Below are 24,670 nucleotides of genomic sequence, written 5' to 3' on the forward strand. Positions count from 1 at the left end.
GTTAAACACATGAGATAAATCTATCATTTCATTCCAAACTCTTGTACAAATCCATTAACACAAGTGTTTATTATCAGTGTGTACATTTAAACACCCATGCTTTTAAAAAAATCTTTAGCATTCTCAAAAAAAGTTTGTAGCTCAAATATAGAAAATATCACTAAACGCCTTACTCAGGTTACCGTCACTTAGAAAGTTGATTGCATTTATTATAAACAATAATACCACATTCAAAGTGCTGTAAGAATATTAACTAAACTTCAGAACAGCCCTGTGAGGTAGTTATGTACAATCCCCATTTTAATAATTTGTAATCACTGGAGGCAGGGGACGTGTGAGGTTTGCGGGGTGAGGAGCGCATCGAAGAGAGAGATTAAGTGACTTGTCCAAGACTGCTCAGCAAGTCAGTAGCAGAGCTGGGATTTGAACCCAGAATCTCATGAATCCCAACTCTGTTCATTTCTCTGATTGCAGGGGGGGCAGGTTGGTTTTGTTTTTGTCATACCCAAACGAAAAACTCCATTGCAGACATTACTACTTACTTATATTACAGGAGCTCCTAGATTGCTCATTGTGCTAGGCGCTGTACAAACAAATACACCCACGCTCTGAAACGCTTACAATCTGAATAGACAAGACAAAGGGGAGAGGAGAAACAGAGGCTCAGGTTGTCTATACGGGGCAGTAATGTGGTCTACAGGGGTGTAACTTCCACAGCACACTAAAGTGTTGCACTATTAATTGGCCCAGGTAGACGTGGCTAATGCACACTAAAAGCTCCCTTTTAATGTAGCGCTGTAGTAGTTCACATCACCATGTTACAAAGCACTAAGGAACTTAAATGCACACCAGCCTGGTCTACACGGACCAATTAACATGCAACACTCTAGTACGCTGTAGAAATCACACCCCCGTAGTCCACATTACTGCCCCATGTAGACAAGCCCTCAGAAAGGACATGCTCAAGGCCACACAGCAGGCCGGTGACGGAGCCAGGAACAGACCCCCAATGTCACTACACCCAGTCCAGTGTTCAAATCCCCTGGACCATGTTGCTCCATAGTTTCTGGTATCAGCTTACAGACTAGAGACCCACACACAAACCTCAAAGAACGGAGCAATTTTCTAAGAATCTACAATACACTTAACCTTCTTTCTCACATTCAGACAAGTTTTCCCGCAGTTCTCCTTCCCACATCCAGCTGACGGTAACCGGAATTTAGCTTTCACGCATCTCGGAACCTGTGTTATCATCTGTGGCTTCTCAGCACACTCAAGATTGCTTTAAATCAACTCCCAAAAAACCCAAGTCATCTCTGAAAGACTCCAACTCCAGCTACTTAGTCTGCCAGGAAGAGTCAGTTTCCTTCTAACTGTTCAGGCCACTTTCTCCCTGACGCTTTTATCATCTCCTGCTGCTCCCTGTACTTGAGTATCTTAAACTGCATCAATTTACCTGGCCAGTTTGTGACATTTCCTCTTCGAAGCATGTTGCTGTTACTGAGGCTCCGTTACAGCTTGACAATTAATTGAAGAGAGACCCGTGCTTCCGCCCACACAAGAGGTAGTCAGAGCCCTTGACAGCTCAGGTGGGATCAGCCTCCCCTACCCGACGCAAGCTGGTCTTTATGGAAGTAAGGCATGTAAATTGTCATCAACTGTTAATCGACGCTCACTACTTATTTTCACCTCAGAAGGTGCATTCCTGTACATTTCCATTCACATAAAAACTCCAAGACAGGATACGTTCCCTCTTTGATCCCATCACATGCTACCAACAAACAACTGGGACAGGCAGTACAGAGAAACACCAAGCTGGAATTATTTGGTCTTATGCATTTTGCCCTGTCACCTCGGCTCCATTTCCCAATCCAGCCGCAGCCTGTCATGGTAAAAGAAAGAGAGAATCCCATTCTTCATGCTCTGTAAAGATTTAAAGATGTGAAATCCAAAACTTTCCGGTCACGTTTCCCCCCTTCCACTCCTACTCCGCCCCCGCCCTCCATTAAAAAAAAAAAAAAAAGTCTTATCTTCTACTTAAAGCCCAAACCACAAGAAGAAATGAACCGAGAGCATAGATCTTTGCACGAAAAGCAAACTATATTTTACATACCTAGGGCCATAAATCAACTTCACCTTTGACCTGACAAAAGCATTGTAAAAAAGATACCATGTTGAGTGGATGCTGGCAACTTAGTTTAGGCCTGAAATCTAGATTTTGTTACAGAAAAAAAAAAAAGTGGCTGCAGTTTTTACATATTATTAACGAATCGAGCAAAACATCTTATTTTCAATTGACACACTCCACTGCAGGATTGGAAACCCAAATACCACAGCCCTGTGCTAGCAGTGAGGAGAGCCGGAAAGTGAAACTAACCAACACAGCATCATCAAAGCTGAGATTCAGAGGATAAACATGGCGAAAAGTACATCTGGTATTGAAATTCTTCATTTTATTAGATGTGCCATTAACAGCACAGCTAATGATTATTTAAAAGAAAAAAAAGATTCTCTCACTACTTTGTTCAAAATAACATGAAGGCAAATAAGAAAATATGCCACTCTTCATAGCCCACAAGTCTCTGAACAAAGTACAGTTATTTGTTTTAAAGCAAATCAAATAACAGATTAACGTCCAGCTTAAGGACATCTCTGAAATACCTTTCTAGTTCAAACCAAATCTAGCTGAACTGCTGACCTTAGAGAGACAAATTCTCTCTCACTCCAATCTTGTTATCATTCCCCTGGAGCTATCAATGCCTGTTATTCATGAAGCTATTTTACTGAAGTGAAAGTGTAGTGTTTAGTGCCAAATATGCTTCTGTCTTCCTTACAGAGCTCCTCCTTCCACAATTTAACTGGTGGCATCCAACTTGCTGAAGGGATACAGTGCTAATGTACGGTCTTTGTTTTATACAGTGCTAATGTACGGTCTTCGTTTTATAGAGTAGTTGACTAAAGTCCAAGTGTGTCAATTAAAATTTTACACTGGAAAAAAAATGCAAAGGATATATTGTAATCCAGACGAGATGGTCTGAAAACAACTGCAAGCCTTTCAAAGTAACAGGATCATGGGGTGGAGGGGGGGAATTTTCAGGCAGCCGAGTCCTTTTGTCACGAACACTCACTCCCTTGAGAAGATTTTAGGTTTTGAGATTTAAGGGTTAGGAAGAATAAAGTTATAAGCTTCAACCATTTTTGAGTAGGTCCCCACTTATTGGGGGAAAAATTAGTACTATTTAATATTTACAGAGAAGGAGAATTAGATTTATATGATGCCTTTCATCTCAAAGTACTTTACAGAGTATGGGTCACATTGCAGAAGGGGGTTTCTAAATAGAACCTTGAAATCCCCAAGTGCCCAAAATGGGTTTTTACATGCATATGGGCATTCACACATCAGAAATGATCGGGGGGGAAAGAGAGAGGACGGGAACCACTGCTGTACACATGATGTTAGGACCTATAGACTTTGCTCAAAACCAGTGATCAAAAAACAAACATTCAATCCCTGGATGTTGTTGATCTATTTCCTTAATTAGTAATAGCTGCTGCAACTTCCAACAAAATCTCAAGAGGGTTTCCTTATTTTTTTAAAACGGGAATCAATGTAATAGTTTTCAAGGATACAGGAACACCCAAGAACAAAGATCAGAATGGAAAACCGACTCTAATTAGCTATCAAACTTATTCCGCATTGCCTTTGCGTCCTGCTATTATTTCTTATATTTAACTTTGTACCTGTACTGCATCTCAATAAATCATTTTGGAATCTGGTTTTCATGAAAGATGCTATACAAGCTTTTGTTTAAGTATCATTTAAATGAGCATATGTCTTAGACAACTCTTCTACTTGTTTTAATTACTATTATAGCATCCAGATGCTATAGGACTGTATAAAAAGACAATTAACGGAGACACAGTGTGGTCTCTAATAGATTGAGCATGCAGCTAGAAGCCACTCAACTCTGGAGTCGTAATCTTGAGTCTGCCACAGATTTGCTGTTTCGATTTGCTTGGACAAGGCACTTAAATTCCTCCTCTCAGATCCCCAAATAAGATTCCCTTCTGCCCCACACAATTCATTCCGAATGGGCAGTGTTTTACTCTCACTTGGCAAAGGTAAAACGATGGAGCGGAGAACCAGGCCCTCAATACCTAACCTACAGAGAGATGTTGCAAGAATTACCCAGCTAATTAAAAGTACTAAGTACTGTCTACTTTGCAAATATAGAGTGGTGGCTACCCTCATGAATTCATGGGATGCACTGAACCAGCCCTACATGCCTGTATCTTCCAATATCCTTAGCATTCAATTAGGAAAATCCCACTGGTATGTACTCAGTACAGGGAGGAAACCACAGGGTGGTTTCTCTACATCTTTCCCATTCCCTTCTGAATTCTGCTCTAGTCATGGCAGCAGCAGGAGTTTTGGCCACCAAATCCCACAGATTTAGGATGAGCCAGTCGGTCAACTGCATTATTTGACCGCTTATTGTTTGACTACGGTCAAAGATTCCCGTAAGCAAGCCCTGACATAGGCGATGGCCGACCTTGTTAATTGCATTGTGGCACCATTCCTCCATCTTTCAGAACTTTGTTTAATTGCTTGTCACATTCTTCTGAGCTAAATGAATCACTCAGTTACATAACTTGGGGTGGGGAGGGGGGTTGTAATTTGGCATAAGTTTCTATCTAAAGCTAAACCTACTGGAGACCATAAAGTCTTACTTTTTTGGGAGGGGAGTCATTGTTCTGATCAATTAGTGCTTCACATATGTGACCATTTTTGACATTATTTCAAAATATCTGATCAGTCAATTGACCATTTATTTCTGGACCAGTCAAATGCCCAACCTTACGCAGATCTCATTTGATTGATGGAAGGCAACAAGCCACCCATGCTGCAGGGACTCAGTGCCTCCTTCTCGAGCCATCTGGTCCTTTGCTCCTTCCTTTCACCAACCTGCCTCCCTAACAGCACTGTGCCAAAGCAGTCTCATGGCCAGGGACTTCCCAGCTTGTGACCACGCCTGGAAACCCCCTTTGAAAGAATGGGAAGGTTATCCACAGCACCCTTGTCAGTTACCTGGGAAAGGGAGCAGAAAAGAGAAGCAGAGAAGACAATGAACAGGTTATTGAACCCATCTCACATCCCCTGCCTTCACTCCACAAGCACAGATCCTAGACCCTGCGGCAAGGGATGAGACTAAAACCCCCTTTCCACATAAAAAAGGGGAGATCCCTTCCAAGGAGAAACCCTGTTCATGATCCTTCCCCTCACTTCACTGCCATTGAGAACTGTGTTTGTTCCATGGTTCTCTTTCATAACAGGGGAAGATCCTTCACACACACAAACACGCACACACACACCAGCAAAACCCCCAGGCCTCCCCTCTAGCTTGCTACAGCCACGCTGGAATGCAGGAGCTGATAACTGTCAGAGAATGACCAATTTTCCACCACATTTTAATACAAGCCCCCATGAGAGGCATTCTTCAAACCCGGCGTAAATGAAAACGGCATGGTTAACCGTTATCGGAGGGGTGAAATGGAAGAAGGGGAAAACATCCCACCACTGAGGAATGTCAGTCTGTCATAATGGCATCAGCCATTTCCTCAATAAGTCTGAAGCAACCGTCACAGTTTACTGAGTGTACGCAGAAGGGGAGCCGGGGGGGGGGGGGGGGGGGGGGAGAATCTGTCAAAGTAAGTTGTTCCATCTTCAGAAACGAGGTCTAAATATCTGCTTGACCCAGAGGCTTAAAATTGTTTCCCGCTGTTGTTAACCCAGAATCCCAACTGAGATCAAAAGGCAGCCCTGTCTCACTTGAAAGTGTCCCACCCTTACACAGATACTTCACTCTCTCCTCCCTTGACAGAAAAGCTAGCGGAGTTCTAACATGGCCTAGGGATTTTGTGGCTCACAATCTCTTTATTTTGAAGTCATGCTGATTAATTTCAGCCCTGCATTGCAAAATTCGATAAGCAGCAGTGCGTCCTCACAGCATACAGTGCAGCGGTATTAGTCAACAAACACACTTCCAATGACACTTGGACTCAAAATTAACCCATGCCAAACTTAGCCCAAAAATTCAGGTTTTGGCAACATTAAGTTTTTACAAAATGTAAGACCAAGGGGGGGGGGTGAAACTTTCCACTATTACCCTCTTTAATTCTAATCAAACAGAAGTTTCCTTTTAACCAGATGAACTTCAACTTCAGCACTGAGGTAGTGTGTAAGAACCAAAACAAGAGAGACTAAGAATAAACCGGGAGCCAGGCTACGCCAAAACCAAGAAGTAAAAGATTTTTTAAAAAAAAACCTCTTTCCGTTACAAAAACTTGGTATTATTAGTAATGTAAGGTGTGGGGGTATTTGGGTTTTAGAAGCATGGTTTTTAAACTGAGAGAGTCCGCTTAAAAGCACAACACTAAAACCTGAGAACGAAACGTCCCTTCTCCGTCTGTTTCCCCTCTCATCCTTTGTCTGTCTTGTCTATTAAGGTTCTGATCCTGCATTGTGTTGAGAACCACTGGCATAGCACATGTGCAGCTTGCTACGCTCATGCAAACTGAATGGGGCTTTGAGCAACGAAAGCAGCCTGCCCATGTACTGCACCATGCATCTGGGCCTTTGCCTGGTGCAAGGGCTGATTTCACTAGGTCTGTCCGCGGCCTAGCATAATGAAGCCCATATTTCGGTTGAAGTCTCCAGGCCAACCTTAATATAAACAATCACACAACATTTACTGTGTGTTTGTAGCTCCATATTAATGTCTAGAAAGCAACAGCCTTCATAACAAGAGAAGAACACTAATCAGCTTTGCATATGGAACAGCAAATTGAGCTGTGAGAAACTCAGCAGTCTGTATTTCCACAAGTTAGAGATCAACATTTCAACGGGTGGAGATTCAGACCCCTGGCTTTCAGTGCCAATTCAAGAGAAACCAGAAATAAAGCAGGTGTCAAAAAAAATCACACCAAACTGCAACTTCTGCATGGTTTTGATGCAAAAAAACACAAAAGAACCACACTAAGCAGGCTGCTGGTCTGCAAACTTTACTGATCTTGTGGAGAGATCAGGGTCAAATTTAGAATTTGCAACAAAGTGTGTTATGCATGTGGGTTTCACTGCAAATATTTTGCACAGCACTTACGGTCACTGAACATTGCTGTCAATGCTATTTGCTGAGACCAGAACAGAAAGAGTCCACGTCATGCTCTAACTGGTTATTCCATTCACCATTTTCATTATAAAGAAAAGGTAACTTCTAGCACTGCTGTTCTTAGTGACACTGATGTCCTTGGGGACCGCTGGCTCTTATTGTCCAGGTGCGGAAGCAAATTCTACATGTCTCGGTGATAAGAAGAATTTCCCTAGTTCACATCATCTCTGGGGCAGGGTAAAGATTACCAGATGCGTCCAACCACAACAGATGTGTACAGGCCTCATGATGTGAACCCGCTCTCCTTGGAATTTTGCTGACACCGCAGGCTTATCGTCAGGAGGACTCTCTACAGCTGTTGGTTCTCGAGGACCTCCAATCTCCTGATCAAATCTGAATGCCAGACAGGTCCCTGAGACGAAGAGACAACTTCCCTCTCCCAATGAAGAAATGTTCAAAGCTGCTCTTTCCCTGCGTTTCTATCTCCACCCTAGATGAGAATGGTGAGATTCATTATGTCTATTGAGTAGCAGGGGATACAGTCCTTGGGGTGAGTGGGATGCTCTCACTATTTTATAATCCTGGGTGAGCAACAAAACATGCTGCTTTTGAAGGAGTTCTGCAGGGGATGGGGAGGGAGAAGGGGTATGCAGCAGACATTAGGACAGAAGGCTGTTATTAAAAGAATTGAATAAGAGAGGAGCACAGGAGTGGAACCTGAAATCAACCAGACTGTGTGGAATGCTACCACACAAGAACAATAGGACAAAGAAGTTACACACTAACCTTATGTAAAACATCTCAAATGTATTTTAAGAGAGAGAGGGAGATTTCCCCCAAACAATAAAAAGCTTTGCTAAAATCCAGATAAAGATTTCTATATGCCACCCACACAACCAAACAGAAATGGAAGTCAGCCTTACACTGAGACACTGAGATTTTGCCATAAAATCAATCTTTTGATATAAGAACCACAGCCTCTCTTATAAAGGCAACAGTCACGACTGCGTAGTTAAGGCTGCAATACACTTCTCCTCTCAGGCCCCAATCCCGCAGCACTTAAACATGTGCTTCACTTTACTCACATAAGTAAACAAGTTAAAGGTAACAGGACTGCTCCCCCCAAGTAAAGTTATGCATGTGCCTGTTTGCAGAACTGGGGTCTTGTTTTTCTTTCTCCTGCCCTCATCTATATTTTTTACCAGACTAACACTGCTCTTTGTGATTAACCTATGTCCATAAGAACTTGTGCAAGTTTTAGCAGGTGGAAGGATGTCATTTTGCAATGCAAAGTCCCACTTCCACCAGAAGCAAATCTGACATGGACTGACCCATTTGTCCAAAGGACAGAATTTTCACCACAAAAAAACAAAACAAAGGGAAAAAACACCCAACATTTACTGGTATCTGCAACCATCAATGTAAGTCAAGAAAAAATAATGACATTCACAAAGGTAAACATTCACACCACCCTGACTCACAAAAGAGAGATCTCCACCTCTTGTTAATTTATCTGGAGTATTCCTAAAAGGGGAAAAGCCACAGATATGCCTCAGAATCCCAGAACAAGACATGTATAGCAAAGAATACTGCACACCCTGGCAAAAATATACAAAGCATGAGCAGGGTGAAAGACATGCCCTGGTGGGGTATTTACTCGATATACATGGTAACATTTACGTGAGGGCAGGCTGGAATTCGAAGCCTTGGAACACAGCCGAACTGCCATAGTTTCCATGACACAGTGAGGACTGGTCTACACTACAGACCTACATCGGAATACAGCAGAACCTCAGAGTTACGAACGCCTCGGGAAGGGAGGCTGTTTGTAACTCTGAACTAAACATTACGGTGGTTCTTTCAAAAGTTTACAACTGAACGTTGACTTAATACAGCTTTGAAACTTTACTTTGCAGAAGAAAAATGCTGCTTTCCCTTTTTTTTTTTTTTTTTTTAGTAGTAGTTTACGTTTAACACAGTTCCATATTTGGGGGGTTTTTTGGTCTCTGCTGCTGCCTGATTGCGCACTTCCGGTCCCAAACGAGGTGTGTGGTTGACTGGTCAGTTTGTAACTCTGAGGTTCTGCTGTAACTACCTCATTCAGAGGTGTGAAAAATCCACACCCCGGAGTGACACAGTTATACCAACCTAAGCCCCCACGTAGACACATTCTCCTGGTGACACAGCTATCGCCTCTCAAGGAGATAGATTAACCACGCTGATGAGAGAGCTCTCTCCCGTCAGCTTAGAGCAACTTCGTTAAAGTTCTATAGCGGCACAGCTGCACTGGGGCAGCTGTGCCGATGCAAGGTTTTAAGCGTAGACTTACCCTGAGGATGGGAGACCACAGAGCAGGCATAGGAAGGACTCTCTCCCGCACTGACAGACCTGATCTACCTTTGAAACAGGGCAACCTAGCTACATAGCCCAGCGGCGTGAAAACCTCACACTCCTGAGAGATGTAGCTAAACCAGCCTAAGCCCCAGTATAGACACCGCTCCAAAGTTCTTCCATTGACCTACTTCCTGCCTCTTCGGGGGGTGGATTTACTACGGTGACGGGAAAAGCCCGGACGTCACTGCAGCAAGCGTCTCCGCTAGAGCTGTGTAGCTGCCGTGCTGCGGCTGGGTCACAGTCGCGCTTGTCGTGTAGACATAACCTCGCTGAGCTGGGCTTTGCGCCAGCTCCACGCAGACCAATGAAGACGAAGCCTGGAGGTAGAATGGGGCAGGCCACAGGATATGCAGTGAGGAAACTGCAGCGGTATAGACGACAGGGGCCTTGTATTGTGTAATAAATAGAGGAAACTCTAAGTGTGGAACAGGAGCTGGTTTATCTCACTTTATTCAAAGTGGATAAATTTAGTCATTGTACAAAACTACTTATTAAAGTCATATTCAAAAGCTATTCTTTTTAACTCTAGTGTATCCTCACCCCCCAAAAAATAAAAAGGTGTCTAATTCCCCTACACCAGGGGTGGGCAAACTTTTTGGCCCGAGAGCCACATCGGGGTTCCGAAACTGTATGGAGAGCTGGGTAGGGAAGGCTGTGCCTCCCCAAACATCCTGGCCCCTGCCCCCTCCCACCCCGACTGCCCCCCTCAGAACCTCTGACCCATCCAACCCCCGCTGCTCCTTGTCCTCTAACCGCCCCCCAAGACCCCACCCCCATCCAACCTCCCCACCCCCTACTCCCTGTCCCGACTGCCCCAACCCCTATCCACACCCCCACCCCCTCATAGGCCCCCGGGGACTCCCACGCCTATCCAACCCCTGCTGTTCCCCGTCCCCTGACTGCCCCACCGGGACTTCCTGCCCATTATCCAAGCCCCCTGCTCCCCGCCCCCTTACCAGGCTGCTCAGGGCTGTGGCTAGCTCCGGCCACCAGAGCCAGCCACACCGCCCGGCAGCAGCTCACAGCCCCACCTCTCTGAGCCCTAGGGGCATGGCGGACTGAGGCTGCGGGGGCGGGGGGACAGCAGGGGTGGGGCCGGGGACGAGCCTCCCCAGCCAGGAGCTCAAGGGCCAGGCAGGACGGTCCCATGGGCCAGATGTGGCCCACTGGCTGTAGTTCTCCCACCTCTGCCCTACACTGATCCAGCAACTTGCAAACCCCGATGTAGGAAGTGGAGTGAGATTACAGTCCATTCCCAACTCCGGGGCCGGAGTAGCAGGCAAGAAGAAATTGCAGTGTGGATACCCCATTATTTTTATTATTATTATTGTATTATTTGTATTCGCATAGCACCTAGGACAGTGGTTCTCAAAGTTTTGTACTGGTGACCCCTTTCACATAGCAAGCCTCTGAGTAAGACCCCCCCTTATAAATTAAAAACACTTGTTTATATATTTAACACCATTATAAATGCTGGAGGCAAAGCGGGGTTTGGGGTTGAGACTGATAGCTTGCGAACCCCCCAAGCAATAACCTTGTGACCCCCAGAGGGGTCCCAACCCCCAGTTTGAGAACCCTTGACCTAGGAGAAGGGTGGCCACTCACACACTTCCAGAATACCAGACATCTCAGTACCTCCGGGAACTGCATAGGCTCGTCACCGCCGGTCTGACCCCACCCCATGTTGCATGCGAGGTCACACCATACAGGGGACACCACTGTGAAGAGCACCCCACTCTTGCTGGTCTGGTGCGTGCCAGGTCACGCCAGCCAGGATAGAGCAACATACTCTTCAAAATGACATGTCAAGTTTTGTCTCAGGACGGGGGACAAACCACCCAAAACGAGGGCTGTCCAGTTTAAAACTTCACATTACACATCGTCAACTTGTGGAACTCCTTGCCACGGGATGTTGTGAAGGCAAAAAGCATAACTGGGTTCAAAAAAGAATTAGACAAGTTCCCAGAGAACAGCTCCAACAATGACCATTAGTCAAGACCCTCAGAGATACAACCCCATGCTCTGGGTGTCCCTAAGCGTTGACTGCCAGAAGCCGGGACTGCATGACAGGGGCCGGACCCGCTGGATCAATTGCCCGGTTCGTGAAGCCTCTGGTGCTGGCACGGGGGTAGACGGACTATTGCTGGGACCCAGTCCAGCTGAGCTTACCTTCTTCAGCCGCCTCCCTGCCTGGCTGCGCCGGGCGCTGTACAGACACAGAAGGGTCCCCTCCCACACCCCCGCTGGCTTGGTGCTCTGGCTTTGTAAACCGCCACTTTCCCAGGGCTCAGCGGGTGGAAATCCCCACCCCACCTTGGCAGGGCGCTGCAGAGGGGAGCCCAGGGGAAGGGGCAGTGCCCGGGATGAAGGGCGGGCTGGCCTGCAGCTGGGCCAGGGCGCCCCCAGCAGCAGGGCGCCCCCAGCAGCAGGGGGCAGGCGAGACACACGCGGCCAGGGCTCCGGGGCGGCTCACACCCCGCATTGCCAGCGGGGCTCCCGCTTCGGCCGGCGGGCAGCCCGCCTGGCCGGGGCGGGGGGGGGGGTGCGGAGACTCACAGTAGAGCAGCGCTATGCAGCGCAGGAGCACGATCCTGCTCAGCCAGAAGGTGCCCGGGCGCAGCGGGGGCCGGGCAAGGGGGGGCCGCTCCCCCTCCTCGGGGGGGGCCCGGGGGACGTCCTCCCCCCCCCTCCTCCGCTTCCTCAGCGTCTCCCCGGGCGCAGCCATGCCTGGAGCATGCGCCGGTGGCCGGGTGCCGCCTCCCCTCCCCGGCTCATTGGGTCCCGCGCCCGGGGCCGCTCCCCTCCTCTCCGGGGCAGGGGCCCCGGCCCTGCTCGGCCCCAGGCTGCACGGTCCGCCGGCGCCACGTGGCTGCTGCAACGCGGGCCCCTCTGCAAAGACCCCGGGGGGGAGAGCTGGGGAATGCGGGACCCAGATAAAGAGAGAGGGGGGGGGGGGCCTCGCTGTGCCCGGGCAGGATTGCAAGAGCCCCGGCCCTGCAAGCGGCCAGCCAGCCTGGAAGCTGGGGGAGCCTTTCCCTCTGCTGCTTTCTGTCATGGTAGTAACGCCAGGTAAATAGTAAAGGCTCTGAGGGGGCCCTCAGCCTTTGAGCAGGAATCCTCCTTAAAATCAGCGAGGAGGGTTGTTTGTTTGGGTTTTTTTTTTTGTTTTGTTTTGTTTTTTAACTAATAAAGATCCAAATATCAGAGCTGTATTAGTCTGGATCCACAGAAAGGAGGAGGCAGCTGGCACCGAGATCCAAAGTTAGCCCAGCTGGGCCAAATTTAGCTGAAAAGCCCCCCCCCAGAAATACATGACTTTACTGCTGTGAATAGTCAGCCCTGTTCATGCTGAAATGTCTGCAGCACCGGGGCTTAAGCTGTGAAGAATCCAGCTCTGCCCACTTAGCATTCCAGAGGGCCCACTGCAGTGTGGAGAAGCGAGGCAGGATTCTCCTAGTCTGGTCTTCTTAAAATCTTGGGTGGGGGAAACAGATTGATAATGACCTGTAGTTCACCTGGGACTGTCCCTCATAGCCCTTGCTAACCCCCCACTACCTAACTTCCTAGTTTGAAACATTTGCTTCCTATTACTGGATTATGAACCCCAGCAGAATATCTCCTCCCCCTTCTATGTCTCTACAGACAACTGCATTTCAGAGCCTGAATGATGGTCCTAATCCTGCAAAGGCAGGCAGGCTTAATTTTACTGATGTGAGGAGTTCCCCTGATGTCAAAGACAGGCCTCCTGAATAAAGTTACACACGTGCAAATATGTATGCTCAATGCTTATCCTTACCACTGTGAGTAGTCGCTTTTAAATCAATGGAACTCTTCATAGCAGTAAAATCAAGAATATGCATAAGTGTTTGCATCAGGGCCTTTCTCTGTTAGGGAAGGGGTTTAATACTGTTGTTATTAAAAGTCCATGTGATGCATCCTTTTTAGGAGATAAGGGCAGGGGGTGGGGGTGTCTTCCACATATAAGGAAACAGATCTGATTAAGGTGTTTACTTAAATAATGCTGCTCTTAGCATCATTATAATCGTTTTTTTTGTTTGCTGAGGTTCATAAAATTCTCTCCTCTTTATTCAAGTTCTCAAACTTGGAGCAGAATTGCTTGTATTGGTTATTTGTTTCATAAGGGCAAAAAGAAAAATAACTTTGCAATCAGCTGATCTACATGCTGAGGCTTTATATGTAAAAGGTTATTTTAAAAGGAAAATATGAAAGTTACTTATAATTCATTAAAGCAGAGACAGTACAGGGCCTGATCCTGCAGTCCTTACCCAAGCAAAACTTCCATTGAAGTCAATGATTAAGGACCGCAAGATTGGGCCCTATATTTTTTGAAGAAATGTCATACTGAATTTATTTATTTATTTATTTATTGCACTACCTAATTATAAAATGTGTAGGACTGACTGTGTTAATAGCAAAGGATCCACTAGGAGCTGTTGGAGAAAATGTATGCATATTAAAAACATTTATTAGTTTACCCCTTAATTTACCCTAAATTTAACATTTATTTGCCCTTCACCAGGATGGCAACTCCAGTGAAACACAGAAGATAATATCTGTAACAGCATTAAAAGAACACCTCTGCTTTTTTAGGAAAAGCTCTGATCGTGACAAGTTTATGCATCTGATTACTCACGTGAGAAGTCTCAGTGAAATCAGTGGGACTACTCATGTGCTTAAAATTAAGCACATGGGTAATTGTTTGCAGGATATGGGAGTTTGTAACACACACCAAAGGTATAATTTTCAAAGTCAAGGCTGACCACTGCATCCTTTACTCACCTCAAAGTGGGTTTGAGTTGATCACCCTGCGGATAATCTTGAATTCACTGAAACTTCTGTAGCTCGCATTATACGAAATTCACATGATTTCAATTTAGTATTTTGTGTAACAGTAAAACACTTGACTCCAGTTCAAGCCTATGTTTCTTAGTATTTAGGAAAACGCTTTCAATAAAACAATCTGAGCCAAAGCACTCATAATTTGTATGTTTAGAATCCCATTCTGTATCCTATTTAAGTAAATATTGTGGTGATAAATTAGCTGAAGTCCTCCGAGAAAGTATCTGTTATCAGGTGTAACGTTATTCAGTGCTTTTCAGCCTGCAGATCAGTTCCTTATAAATGCCTCTTTTGTTTTTGCTGTTTCCCATCACTGTTGCTTGCATTGTTCTCATTAGAAAAAAAAAGTACATAATGGTGCATTGTATAGGCAAGGAAAAATAACCTATTTGTTAAAGGCTTCTGGTATATTATGGTTGCTCTCTCTCCCTTTGGATTAGCCGCAAGGTTTTGCTAGATAAATTTAAGTAGATGTAAGCTAATGATTTCCTTTGTGAGGTCTTTATGAAACTTTTACAGCAAATTCCACATTAAATGTAAATGTCTGTAAAACAAAGTGGCTAATTGAGGAAATTACTGAGGAAAAGCAGGGGATCTAGTTGCAGAACTCCACAAGAAAAGAGCAGCCGGGGACTGGGAAGGTATGTGTATAGCAGAGTGTTGAATCCATCAATTTTCTTTGCGTAAGATCACTCCAAAATCTGGTAGGTAAGTGGATCTGGACAGAAAGCAGAGGTGATCAAAAAAACAAAACCAGCCTCAGAGGGTCTCTTGTGTCAATATCACCTTTCAACAGTATGAGCTGCAAAGTTTCAAGTGCATTCAGCAGCATAAAAGTGTCATTACTCTAACGGCATGATCCAAGTCCCATTAGAGTCAATAGAAAGACTCCCAGCACCTAATAGATTAAATTAAATTTAAGAATGGATAGAGTGAAATGTCAGATTCAATTCTCCCTTCATTGTCTAAGTTTATGATAGTACACGGGCACAGTACGGTTTTGTGACGATGTAAATTTGGATCATCCTCTACGCTTGATGATCTTCTGCACCATTATTTATTTATTGCCTTGTGGAATCGTCTTTTAAATGTTGCATTTTGTTGTTTGCCTCTTAATTCTTTTCAAATTAAGATTCTGTACAAAAAGAGAAGAAGAAGAAAACAGACAACATGTGGCTGGTAGCATTGAGTCCTGAAGTCTCAAAGGAAAAGTAATTAATAAATGTACGACATGTAGGCAGGCCCTGAGATCATTTATGTTGGTCCTTATTCAAGGAAATACAAGTTCCCCCCACCCGGCCCCCACCCCATTTTGATATGTTCTAAACAGCTGCAAAAGGCAACAGAGAAACAAGCATTTACTGTCACAGCGCCCAGCAGCTGTCCCCAGCAGCACCTCAATCCTGCTGTCCCTGGCACCCTAGATTACCCTGTGTTCATTCAGGTCTAATCTTTCACCCTTCCTCTTACCTGAGATTGAGTTAAAATAAAAAAAGTGTGAATTTGAGCAGAAATAACTTCTTAGTAAAATAAGTTTAAACATCTGGGGAAATTATTTAAACATACAGTCAATTATATATTTTTAAATCACTGCCAAATAGTCAAGTGACTGTGTTTCGGTAAACAGGAGATGGGGATCCCTCAGCAAACATGGGTGCTGCTGGTTTGACAGAGGTTTTATGGCACGACCCCTCTTCCATTAAGGGTTTGATCCTGCTTCATTGTAGCCAATTAGAGTTTTGTCACTGACTTCAGTGGGAGCAGGATTCGTTCCTAAAAGGATCATTGGCTGGGACTCTCTCTTTGTACAGCCCCCAGCACAATGGGATTCTGGTCCATGACTAGAGCTCCTACATGCTGCAGTGATACAAATAATACATAATTAATAATATTGTCAGGTTGAACATTGCTTAGCAAAGACGTGCTCTAGTTCAAACACAAGTTATCAGGCTTGATGCAGGAATTACTGGGTGAAATCCTCCAGCCTGTGTTAAGTAGAAGGTCAGACTAGATGGTCGTAATGGTCCCATCTGGCCTTAAGCTCTAAGTACATACATATTGTCAAACAGAGATTTTTCTTACCTATGTTACTAATAATATCTGAGATTATTAAAAAGGAAAATATATTTATTTTTAAAATCTCATTTCCTGTTCATTATGTCTGCTCTTTGTTTGTGTTTTTATTTCCTCCCAGCCTTAACAAAGAAAATTGTCAGTTTCACTTTTATGATCAATTTCGGCTCTTTAGTCTAATCTCAGGCACTCTCACAGGGCTGCCAACCCTGCCAGAGAATGTTCATTTGTTTTTTCAAAAACTTGTTCTGTTGAGCTTATTTTTTTTAAATCACACAAACATTTCTGTTGGTACAAACCTTAATTTTACAGACCCAGCATTTTGGGCCAAATTTAACATGCATGTGTCTCCTTAGTGTCCAAGCCAACCTTCCTGCTCGCCCAATTGAAATCATACAATTATAAAAACAAATATCCTTTCCCATGTTACTAATAACTCCTGAGGTGACTGAAGCTGAAGGGGATTTGAAGAATCTCACTGTCTGTCTGTCTTTCTGTTAAGCAATGGAGAGATTAGTAGATGGGAGTCAGTTCAGATACTGAAAAAAGAAAAGGAGGACTTGTGGCACCTTAGAGACTAACAGATTTATTTGAGCATAAGCTTTCGTGAGCTACAGCTCACTTCATCGGATACATGAGCCTGCCTAGCACAGGTGTAGAGTTTTACATGTATCCCTGCAAGGTCAAAAAGCATTGGCTAGACAAGGAGTGCAGGGGACTTGTTCCTGCATTAAGTTTGCCCTACAGCTGCCAAGTTATTCCTGCCTAGAAGCAAGAGAAAGGCCTAAGGAGGGGAGCATGTAGCTAAGCACCTCATTAACACAGTGATAGTTATAATTAAGCCACCCATGCCCTGCTCTGCTTTTGCCCTGCTCTCTTTAGCATAAGAGAGCAGCTGTGAGAGATGTTTCAGATTTACTTCTACTCACTGGGAAGGAATACTCCTAGGGTCTGATTGGAACCTGGTTATCGTCAGTGGGGCCCAGATCCTCAAAGGTATTTAAGCGCCATTCCGCACTGATTTCAGTAGGAGTTAGGCACCTAAATACTTTTGAGGCTCCGCTCCTAGGAATCTCATCAGTGGGTTTTGAATCACACCTGTGCTGCTTAAACATACTTGTCCTCACACGGGTGGGAGCGCACAATAACCTTTCACTCCCGTTCTTCAGGTGTGATCCCAAGGAATTTTGGGATCAAGGCTGGAAGCCATAGAGATTCCTAGAATTAAAGTGAAAGCGTGAGTGCATTCATTCAAATTAAGGGCCACCGGCTGCCACCCCTATACACAGTGAGCAGTACCTTATGTCTTGAACAGGCTCATTGATTTCAGTGAGATTACTGGAGGAGTAACGTACGACTCGTGGATAAGGGTGGATAATTTACCTGAATAGATGGTTTTCCTTGTTATAAGGCCGTGTGTACTCTTACAAGCATACAGGGGCACAGCTGTAAGTGCTCGTGAGTTGCATTATGCCGACGGGAGAGAGGTCTCCCATTGACCTAATAAAACCCGCTCCATGAGCAGCAGCAGCTATGTTGTCAGGAAAGCATCTCCCGCCGACATAGGGCTGTGCACACGAGCGCTTATGCCAGCAAAAGTTATGTCACTCAGGGGTGTGTTTTTTTTCACAATGCTGAGCAACAGAAGTTTGGCTTATGTAAGTGCTAGTGTAGACATGGCCTAAGGCTCTGATCCCATATTGAACGCTTCACAAGCGCAGGGCTCCGTCTTCACAGAGCTCTGTGTAGGATCCAGGCCCAAAACACTAGAGTTTGTTGTTTATTTTAAAGGAAGTCTAAACTTTCAGTCTTTCACAGCTAGTTTAATTGCAATGAATGTTGTCACTGTCCTTTTTGTCGCTGTGGTTGTTAACAACCGACTTTCCCAAAAGGATCGTGCTTTACTTGCTTCACAAAAATCCCTGAGCAGCTACTGAGCTGTTGGCACCAGGGTGATGTTTTAATCCTGCTGATATCAAGACTTCTCCTCTCCTTTTAGGACAACCCATGGATCACTCTTCTCTGGCAAATGTGGTTTTGCTGTGAATCTCCTAGTATGAGAGACTATGTGATTTTTTTTTTTTAATGACCATTAAAATGGGCTCCTAATGGTGAGTACCAGCCACCTTGTGTTAATTTATACACATTTTAACCCGCCCTGCAGCTTGGAAAACAGACACTACAGGAGACATACTCCTGGAGGGCTAGGATTAAAACCCTGTCCCTTCCAAACTCACCTCTCCCACTTGAGCTAAGGGGGCTTCCCCCTACCTAGCACTTGTAGAAAGTTTCTGGCCTCTCAGTAGACCAACCACTAGAGGGAAATACACACTCATGCACATACATACGTGCACAAAGCAAAACCATTAGAATGGGTTAGAGACTGGAGTTTGGAGTAGCTTCCGCTGCATGGTAGGTCTGAGTGAGCACAAAGGAATGGTAGAAACATATGGAGACTCACCATTAAGCGGGTCTGATTCGACACCATTGATGTCAATAAGAGCTTTGCCATTGATTTCAAGGGGTGCAGGATCAACCCTTTTAAAGTAAGGATGTGACAACTAGAGTTCTGGTCATAAAAGACTGATATACCACCATTGCTGTGCTTACCCTCATTAGGAAGCAGTGGGCTAGTTTATCATGCTCACTCACTCAAAATGCTCTGTTGATGTCAGATGTGACTTCAGGGCAACATCCAAGGAGGACCCTTCCCACATACAGACTCACTCCTCTCCTGAAGGCAGAGCTGTGACTTCAGGGCAAGAACCAAAGAAGAGAGACATGCCCAGACACGCACCTCAGCTACTCTAAAAAATTACTCAGCCAGCCAACTCCTTGCCAAGAAGCATAGCTCCATCTGACAAATGCACAACTTGCTAACTTTGCAGCTGACACAAAATTCAGTCTGAAAACATTGGGGTGCTCCAGCTATCCAGAGTCAGTTAGGAGAGCAGCTGCAAGGAAATATTACAAGAGGAATTTCCTCTCGCATCCTCTATAAAACACCTGGTTAGCTTAGATGTCCATGTACTTCCCATTTACGCGCAAGGATTTGTAAATCAAATTTTAGCTTGGAAACCTCTTGTATAAAGGCAGGGATGAGATTCTAGAAAGGGTGGACTTCTTTTGCATGCAAATGTTTGGGGAGGGGGGTTGTTTTATGGTGGGATTTTGTTTCTTTTTTTTTACTCCAGTGAAAAGTAAAATCTTTCATTTGTTTAGCTCTAATTGAAGGAATAATTGAGTGAAATCATGTGGCCTGGGTTATGCAGGAGATCAGACTAGATGATCACAGTGGTCCTTTCTAGCCTTAATATCTACGAATGGATTGTCCATCTTTTCTTCCTTTGCATTTCGCTTGCGTAACAGCTACAGGTAGTGAACTTTGGAGATATTTTGTTGCTCTGACCAGCTTACTTGAGTATAATATGGCGGGCCTTTGAGTCCCAAGAGCAAATGCAAACCTCATTGCTTGGCTTCCTAATCCATGCTTGCCCATGAGAATATGCCCTGAAGCAGGCCAGCAATAGCAGAAACTTTGCTAAAATAGGCCAAATTGTATTGATCCTGAGTGGCACCTTCCCCTGTTAATCTCCATAGAAGCCTCTTCCAGATTTGTGCGGTGGTGTGGCTGGTGAGGAAAGGGCTGGGTTAGCAGCACCAGCCTCCCTCCAAACCTGCAGGGATTTCCCCATGGAAGATGACTCTGCTCTTGCAGGATCTGAGTTGGGGTAGAGAACACAAGCAGATGTGCTGCTGTAGGGGATAAGAGTCATTAGGAAATTGCACCAACACCAGGTTCCTCCCCAGCTGCCCTGAGTTCCTGGATGAGGAGGATCACACGTACCCTGTCTGCTCAACTGAGGGGGTTAAGATGGAAAGTCCTCCATTTTCCCCAAGGGCATGTGGGAAGGACTGTGTGAGCCTTAACTCACCCCCACACTTCTATGAGTCTTCACCTCTTGTTTTGGGGATCAGTCTCTGCTCCCCTACTCGTCTTGCTCAGCCTCAGATCGTTTGCAACACGGTTGGAAGAGGATGGTGACGCCTGACGCAGTAACCCCATCCTTTTGTTAGGTACTGCAGAGTCAGGTGACTAAACATAGAGCTGCTTTTGCTAAGCATGGGTGTGGAAGGATGGCCGTGACTACTGTAATCACAGGAGGAGATTTCCCCCCACAGAAGCCATATCCTTTCCCAGGTAAGGCCACACCTCGTATTGCTAGCACTATCAAATCTTTGTGGCAGCAAGGCATCATTGGTAAACGTACCTCACTATCGAATTCACCAATTTGGCCAGTACAAAAACCAGATGTTGCCAATACCTTGGGTTGTCCTGACGTCAAAGGAGATGGTTCTGGATTTTCATCATTAATTATGCTAATTGATGCCCCGGTATCAATAATAAATCGAAAATGGCAGCCCCCTCCCCACTGCTGATACTGTGACCGCAGACAATCACAAGAGTGAAGTCTGAGCTATACTACGCTTTCCTGGTGCAAACCAAGCCAAACAGGAAGCTGGGAGATTGTGAGGCCGCAGCTGGTCCATGAGAGGCTCTGTCTTGCACAAGGTGCTCTGCAGACTGAATGTCATAACCTCAGTTAAGCCACCTGTACAATGGATGTAATATTCTTTACCCAACTCAGGGGGATGCTGTGAGGCTGAATTAATTAATGTTAACACAGTGCCTTGAGGGCCTTACATAAACAGGCATTAGAGAATGCCTGTTATTGTTAGTAAATCGCCAAAAGGGAGAGTTTGCTTTTCAGGCTGAGTACAAGACAGCACTGCGAAAGGACAGATCCAAAGCCTGTGGAAATCAAAGGGAATATTTCCACTCACTTCAATGGCCTTTGGATCAGGCCCTAAAAAAGGATTTCTGTGAATTCCCAGACTGCTGTTCTAACGTCTGTAGCCCGGATTGTTTCTGTGAGACAGGGATTTTGTTCTACTAAAAGCAGGATTCAACCTCTTTGAGTTGATTTTTTTTTAAACATTTGACGGTTCATATTTTTTTTACAGCCCACAGGGTAATTTAGTGCAAGCTAAGAACTGCAGCCTTCTTGGGAAATGACACAAATAAGCAAATGGGTCAATTTTAGAAAGAAATAAAAGTCAACTGGATCAGAGTATACCAACGTTTGGAGTGATAATCATGGTTAGATTTGGATTTTGATCAATGTCTATGCAATTCCCTGCAGAGTGTGTGTGTGTACAGACACATACATGGTTCCAATTAAATTTACTGCAGTTTATATTTTTAATTTCAAAATGTCTGTACATCACAGTTAATAAACAAGAGTACTAGCAAAACATGTCTTTGTTTGGGGTTTTTTAACCTTGTCATATTGGAAACATTCACACATTTTGTAATTTCCCTTGTAAATCTCAATCGTTCTGTGTTCCACTTTCTGGAAGAAAGCAGCAGCTATAAATGTAATTTTTCATTTGATCTCTTTGTGATTTATAATTATAAGGGTGGATGTGCCCAACCATAATTAGAATCAAATGCTTCAACTTTATTCTGCGAAAAAAGGACTTTCTTGGAAAGACAGGGGGAAACGGCCAAACAAACAACTTCTCCCCAACCCCCCCTTTCCCCAAAACCCCAAAATCATTTTAAACAAATAAAATGAGAAACCATGTGGACAACATCAGAGGTTTGTTTGTTTGTTTGTTTGTTTGTTTGTTTGTAACTGGAACTCTTGATGGACCCGTTGATCTAACACGATAAAAGAAAAACAAGAAATAGCAACGAACACTGCCTCCTCCCCCCGCCCCTTAAAAGAAAACTACCGCAATTTGTACAATTTGTCCTTCTGATTGCTACAAAGAATTCTTTTGAAACGACTGAACGAATCCAAAACTCCAGCACGCCGACCACCAAGTGAAACTGATCTGATGAGAAACCAGCACCGGGGAAGCGACAGGTTCCTGGCTCCCTCGCGTTTATAGGTGTCTCCCTCGCTGGCCCACCACAGGTAATTCATTTAATCCCCTTCCTTGTCAGTGCAGCCCCACTGGGAAGTGACACCAAGGTGTGCGTGTGTGGTTGTCGGAGGCGGAGGGGGGAGGGAGGTGTTGTCCCATAGTTTCCAGCGTGATTAAACTAGGTCAGTGTCAAACTATTTGCTAAAAGAACAGGGGGACTTGGGGCACCTTAGAAACTCACCAATTTATTTGAGCATCAGCTTTCCGATGAAGTGAGCTGTAGCTCAGGAAAGCTCATGCTCAAATAAATGGGTGAGTCTCTAAGGTGCCACACGTCCCCCTTTTCGTTTTGCGGATACAGACTAACACGGCTGCTCCTCTGAAACGATTTGCTGTATCTCTGACAACAGACCAGGATTAGGCGAAAGGCTATCCGTGTTCTTGCCTGCCGTGTGGAATAGTTAGTGTCAATACAAGAATTAATAGTAAAACGTGACAATCTGGTAGGCTGATGTTGGACCCTAGCAATCAAGTCATTTCAGAACCAGAAGCAGGGATCACAGAGCAGAATTTTGGACAGGGACAGAACGTGTTTGACTGTGAAGCATGAGTTTAGCCCCACAAGATATAACACAGGAAACAGAAGTAGGCGTAGGAGCCTTCTTGTGATAACTCGAAGTTAACTTTAAACACGTCCCAGACATGTATAATGCATGACCTATGGGTCATGGCATGAACTAGATTTTGCAGGGGTTTGTGTATGTTATCCAGATAATGTACGATGTCCGCATATCGTGTGTATGCATGTTTTATATTTGTGGGTGTACACATAAACACTAGAGATCTCACACATATACACTGTACGTTGTGTATACACACAGAGAGAAACGTGTTCAAAAATCCTTAAACATAACCACACAATGTAATTTGGCACCATGACCTTTCCCCTGTTACTTAAAAAGGGACCAGAGACTAATATTTTACCAGATACAATCTCAGGGTGCTATTCTTTTAATGGTACTAGCAGTTTCACACCCTGTAAATAATTTTTACCTTAATATTATCTGAACACTTAGAATTTATCGGAGTTTCTTTCTTTCTTTCTTTCTTTCTTTCTTTCTTTCTTTCTTTCTCTTCCCTGCTCTCAAGGTTCGTTTCTCACACCAAACGCAATAAAGAATATAACGATTTAAGGAACCGTTAACATTTGTGTGCAAATCAAAGACCAAAACTGGAATGAGAACAGAGAGAAGAACCTCAACGTTTCAAAAATAATTTCAAATTCAGGAAACGTTTGAAATAAACATATTCCTTCAAAGGGAAATGGCTGTTTTCAAACCCATGGATTATTTTGCTTTTTTTACTTGAAAAAGCAAGGAAGCAAACACAACAGAATACCAGGCGCAATCCGAGCAGATCTAACCCTTTGGGGGAAAACCCTCCCTTATATCTAACCAAGCATGGCAGTTGGAGTCTATATCAGCAGAATGAGTTTGTCCTAAAGAGAAATATTATTTCTAGCTGGAATGAACCACGCTGGGGCGAGCCGCCGGGCCTTTGCCTGGAGTGTTCATATTCCTGGAGGTCGCACGAATCCAGCCTCCTTTCTTCGGAAAGTTCGCAAAGGACCCAGGAAAGTTTGTCGACAGCGCACCAGCTTGTGAATGCCCTGAAATACCCAACGCCTGGAAATCAAGACCTGCCTTTTATTTGAAGCAATCGTGCAGGAGGACAGTGTTTCAAGAGCTAATCGCCCCCGCCCCCCTCCCTCTCTGACCGTAGGTTAACAAACGGGCAAATCTATTAGTTCAAAGATTTGTGCACTGTCCTATTTCCTTTCTGTTTGTTGGAGATGACTGAATCTCCCTTTCCCAGTGCAGGTATAATACTGAGGGCTCACTGCAGCTAGGAAGGAGTAAATTTTAAAGACTATAATGGGACCGAGAAGCGCCAAAATATGCAGATCTAGCAACAAAAATATGTTAGTTTCTGGAGAGGAGCCCTCCAAACGGAGCACTTATTTGAGGAAATTAATTAGCCGCTCCAGGAGTTTGTCTATACACAGAGCCAGGTTGCAATTAGCTGTGGCTTTTTGTTTCTAAATGCAGCGCTGGGACTTGTGTTAATATTTGCTGTCGGATTTAAATAAACGATCCGCCTAGTTGTTCTGTTGCACAGATGCGAAATGCACGGGTTCCAGGATCAGCCGCTTGAGGTATAACCGTAGTCATCTTTACTTA

The 24,670-nt window shown here is 44.7% G+C and overlaps 1 protein-coding gene and 1 long non-coding RNA gene across 2 annotated transcripts in view; one reads left to right on the forward strand and one right to left on the reverse strand.

The window, feature by feature from the left end:
• LMF1 (lipase maturation factor 1) overlaps positions 1 to 12,390 on the reverse strand; it is a 349,579-nt gene extending 337,189 nt beyond the window's left edge. Inside the window, exon 1 of the mRNA XM_073361771.1 lies at positions 12,120 to 12,390. Coding sequence (XP_073217872.1) covers positions 12,120 to 12,288 — 169 coding nt within the window. The 5' untranslated portion in view covers positions 12,289 to 12,390. The remainder of the gene's footprint in view (positions 1 to 12,119) is intronic.
• Positions 12,391 to 22,347: 9,957 nt separating this feature from the next.
• Positions 22,348 to 24,594, forward strand: LOC140917851 (uncharacterized). The gene is made up of 2 exons (XR_012161026.1): positions 22,348 to 22,480; positions 23,580 to 24,594. It is a non-coding gene; the product is annotated as an uncharacterized lncRNA (long non-coding RNA).
• The last annotated feature ends 76 nt before the right edge of the window (positions 24,595 to 24,670 follow it).

Source organism: Lepidochelys kempii, chromosome 10, assembly GCF_965140265.1.
Source record: "Lepidochelys kempii isolate rLepKem1 chromosome 10, rLepKem1.hap2, whole genome shotgun sequence".
Taxonomy (NCBI): Eukaryota; Metazoa; Chordata; order Testudines; family Cheloniidae; genus Lepidochelys; species Lepidochelys kempii.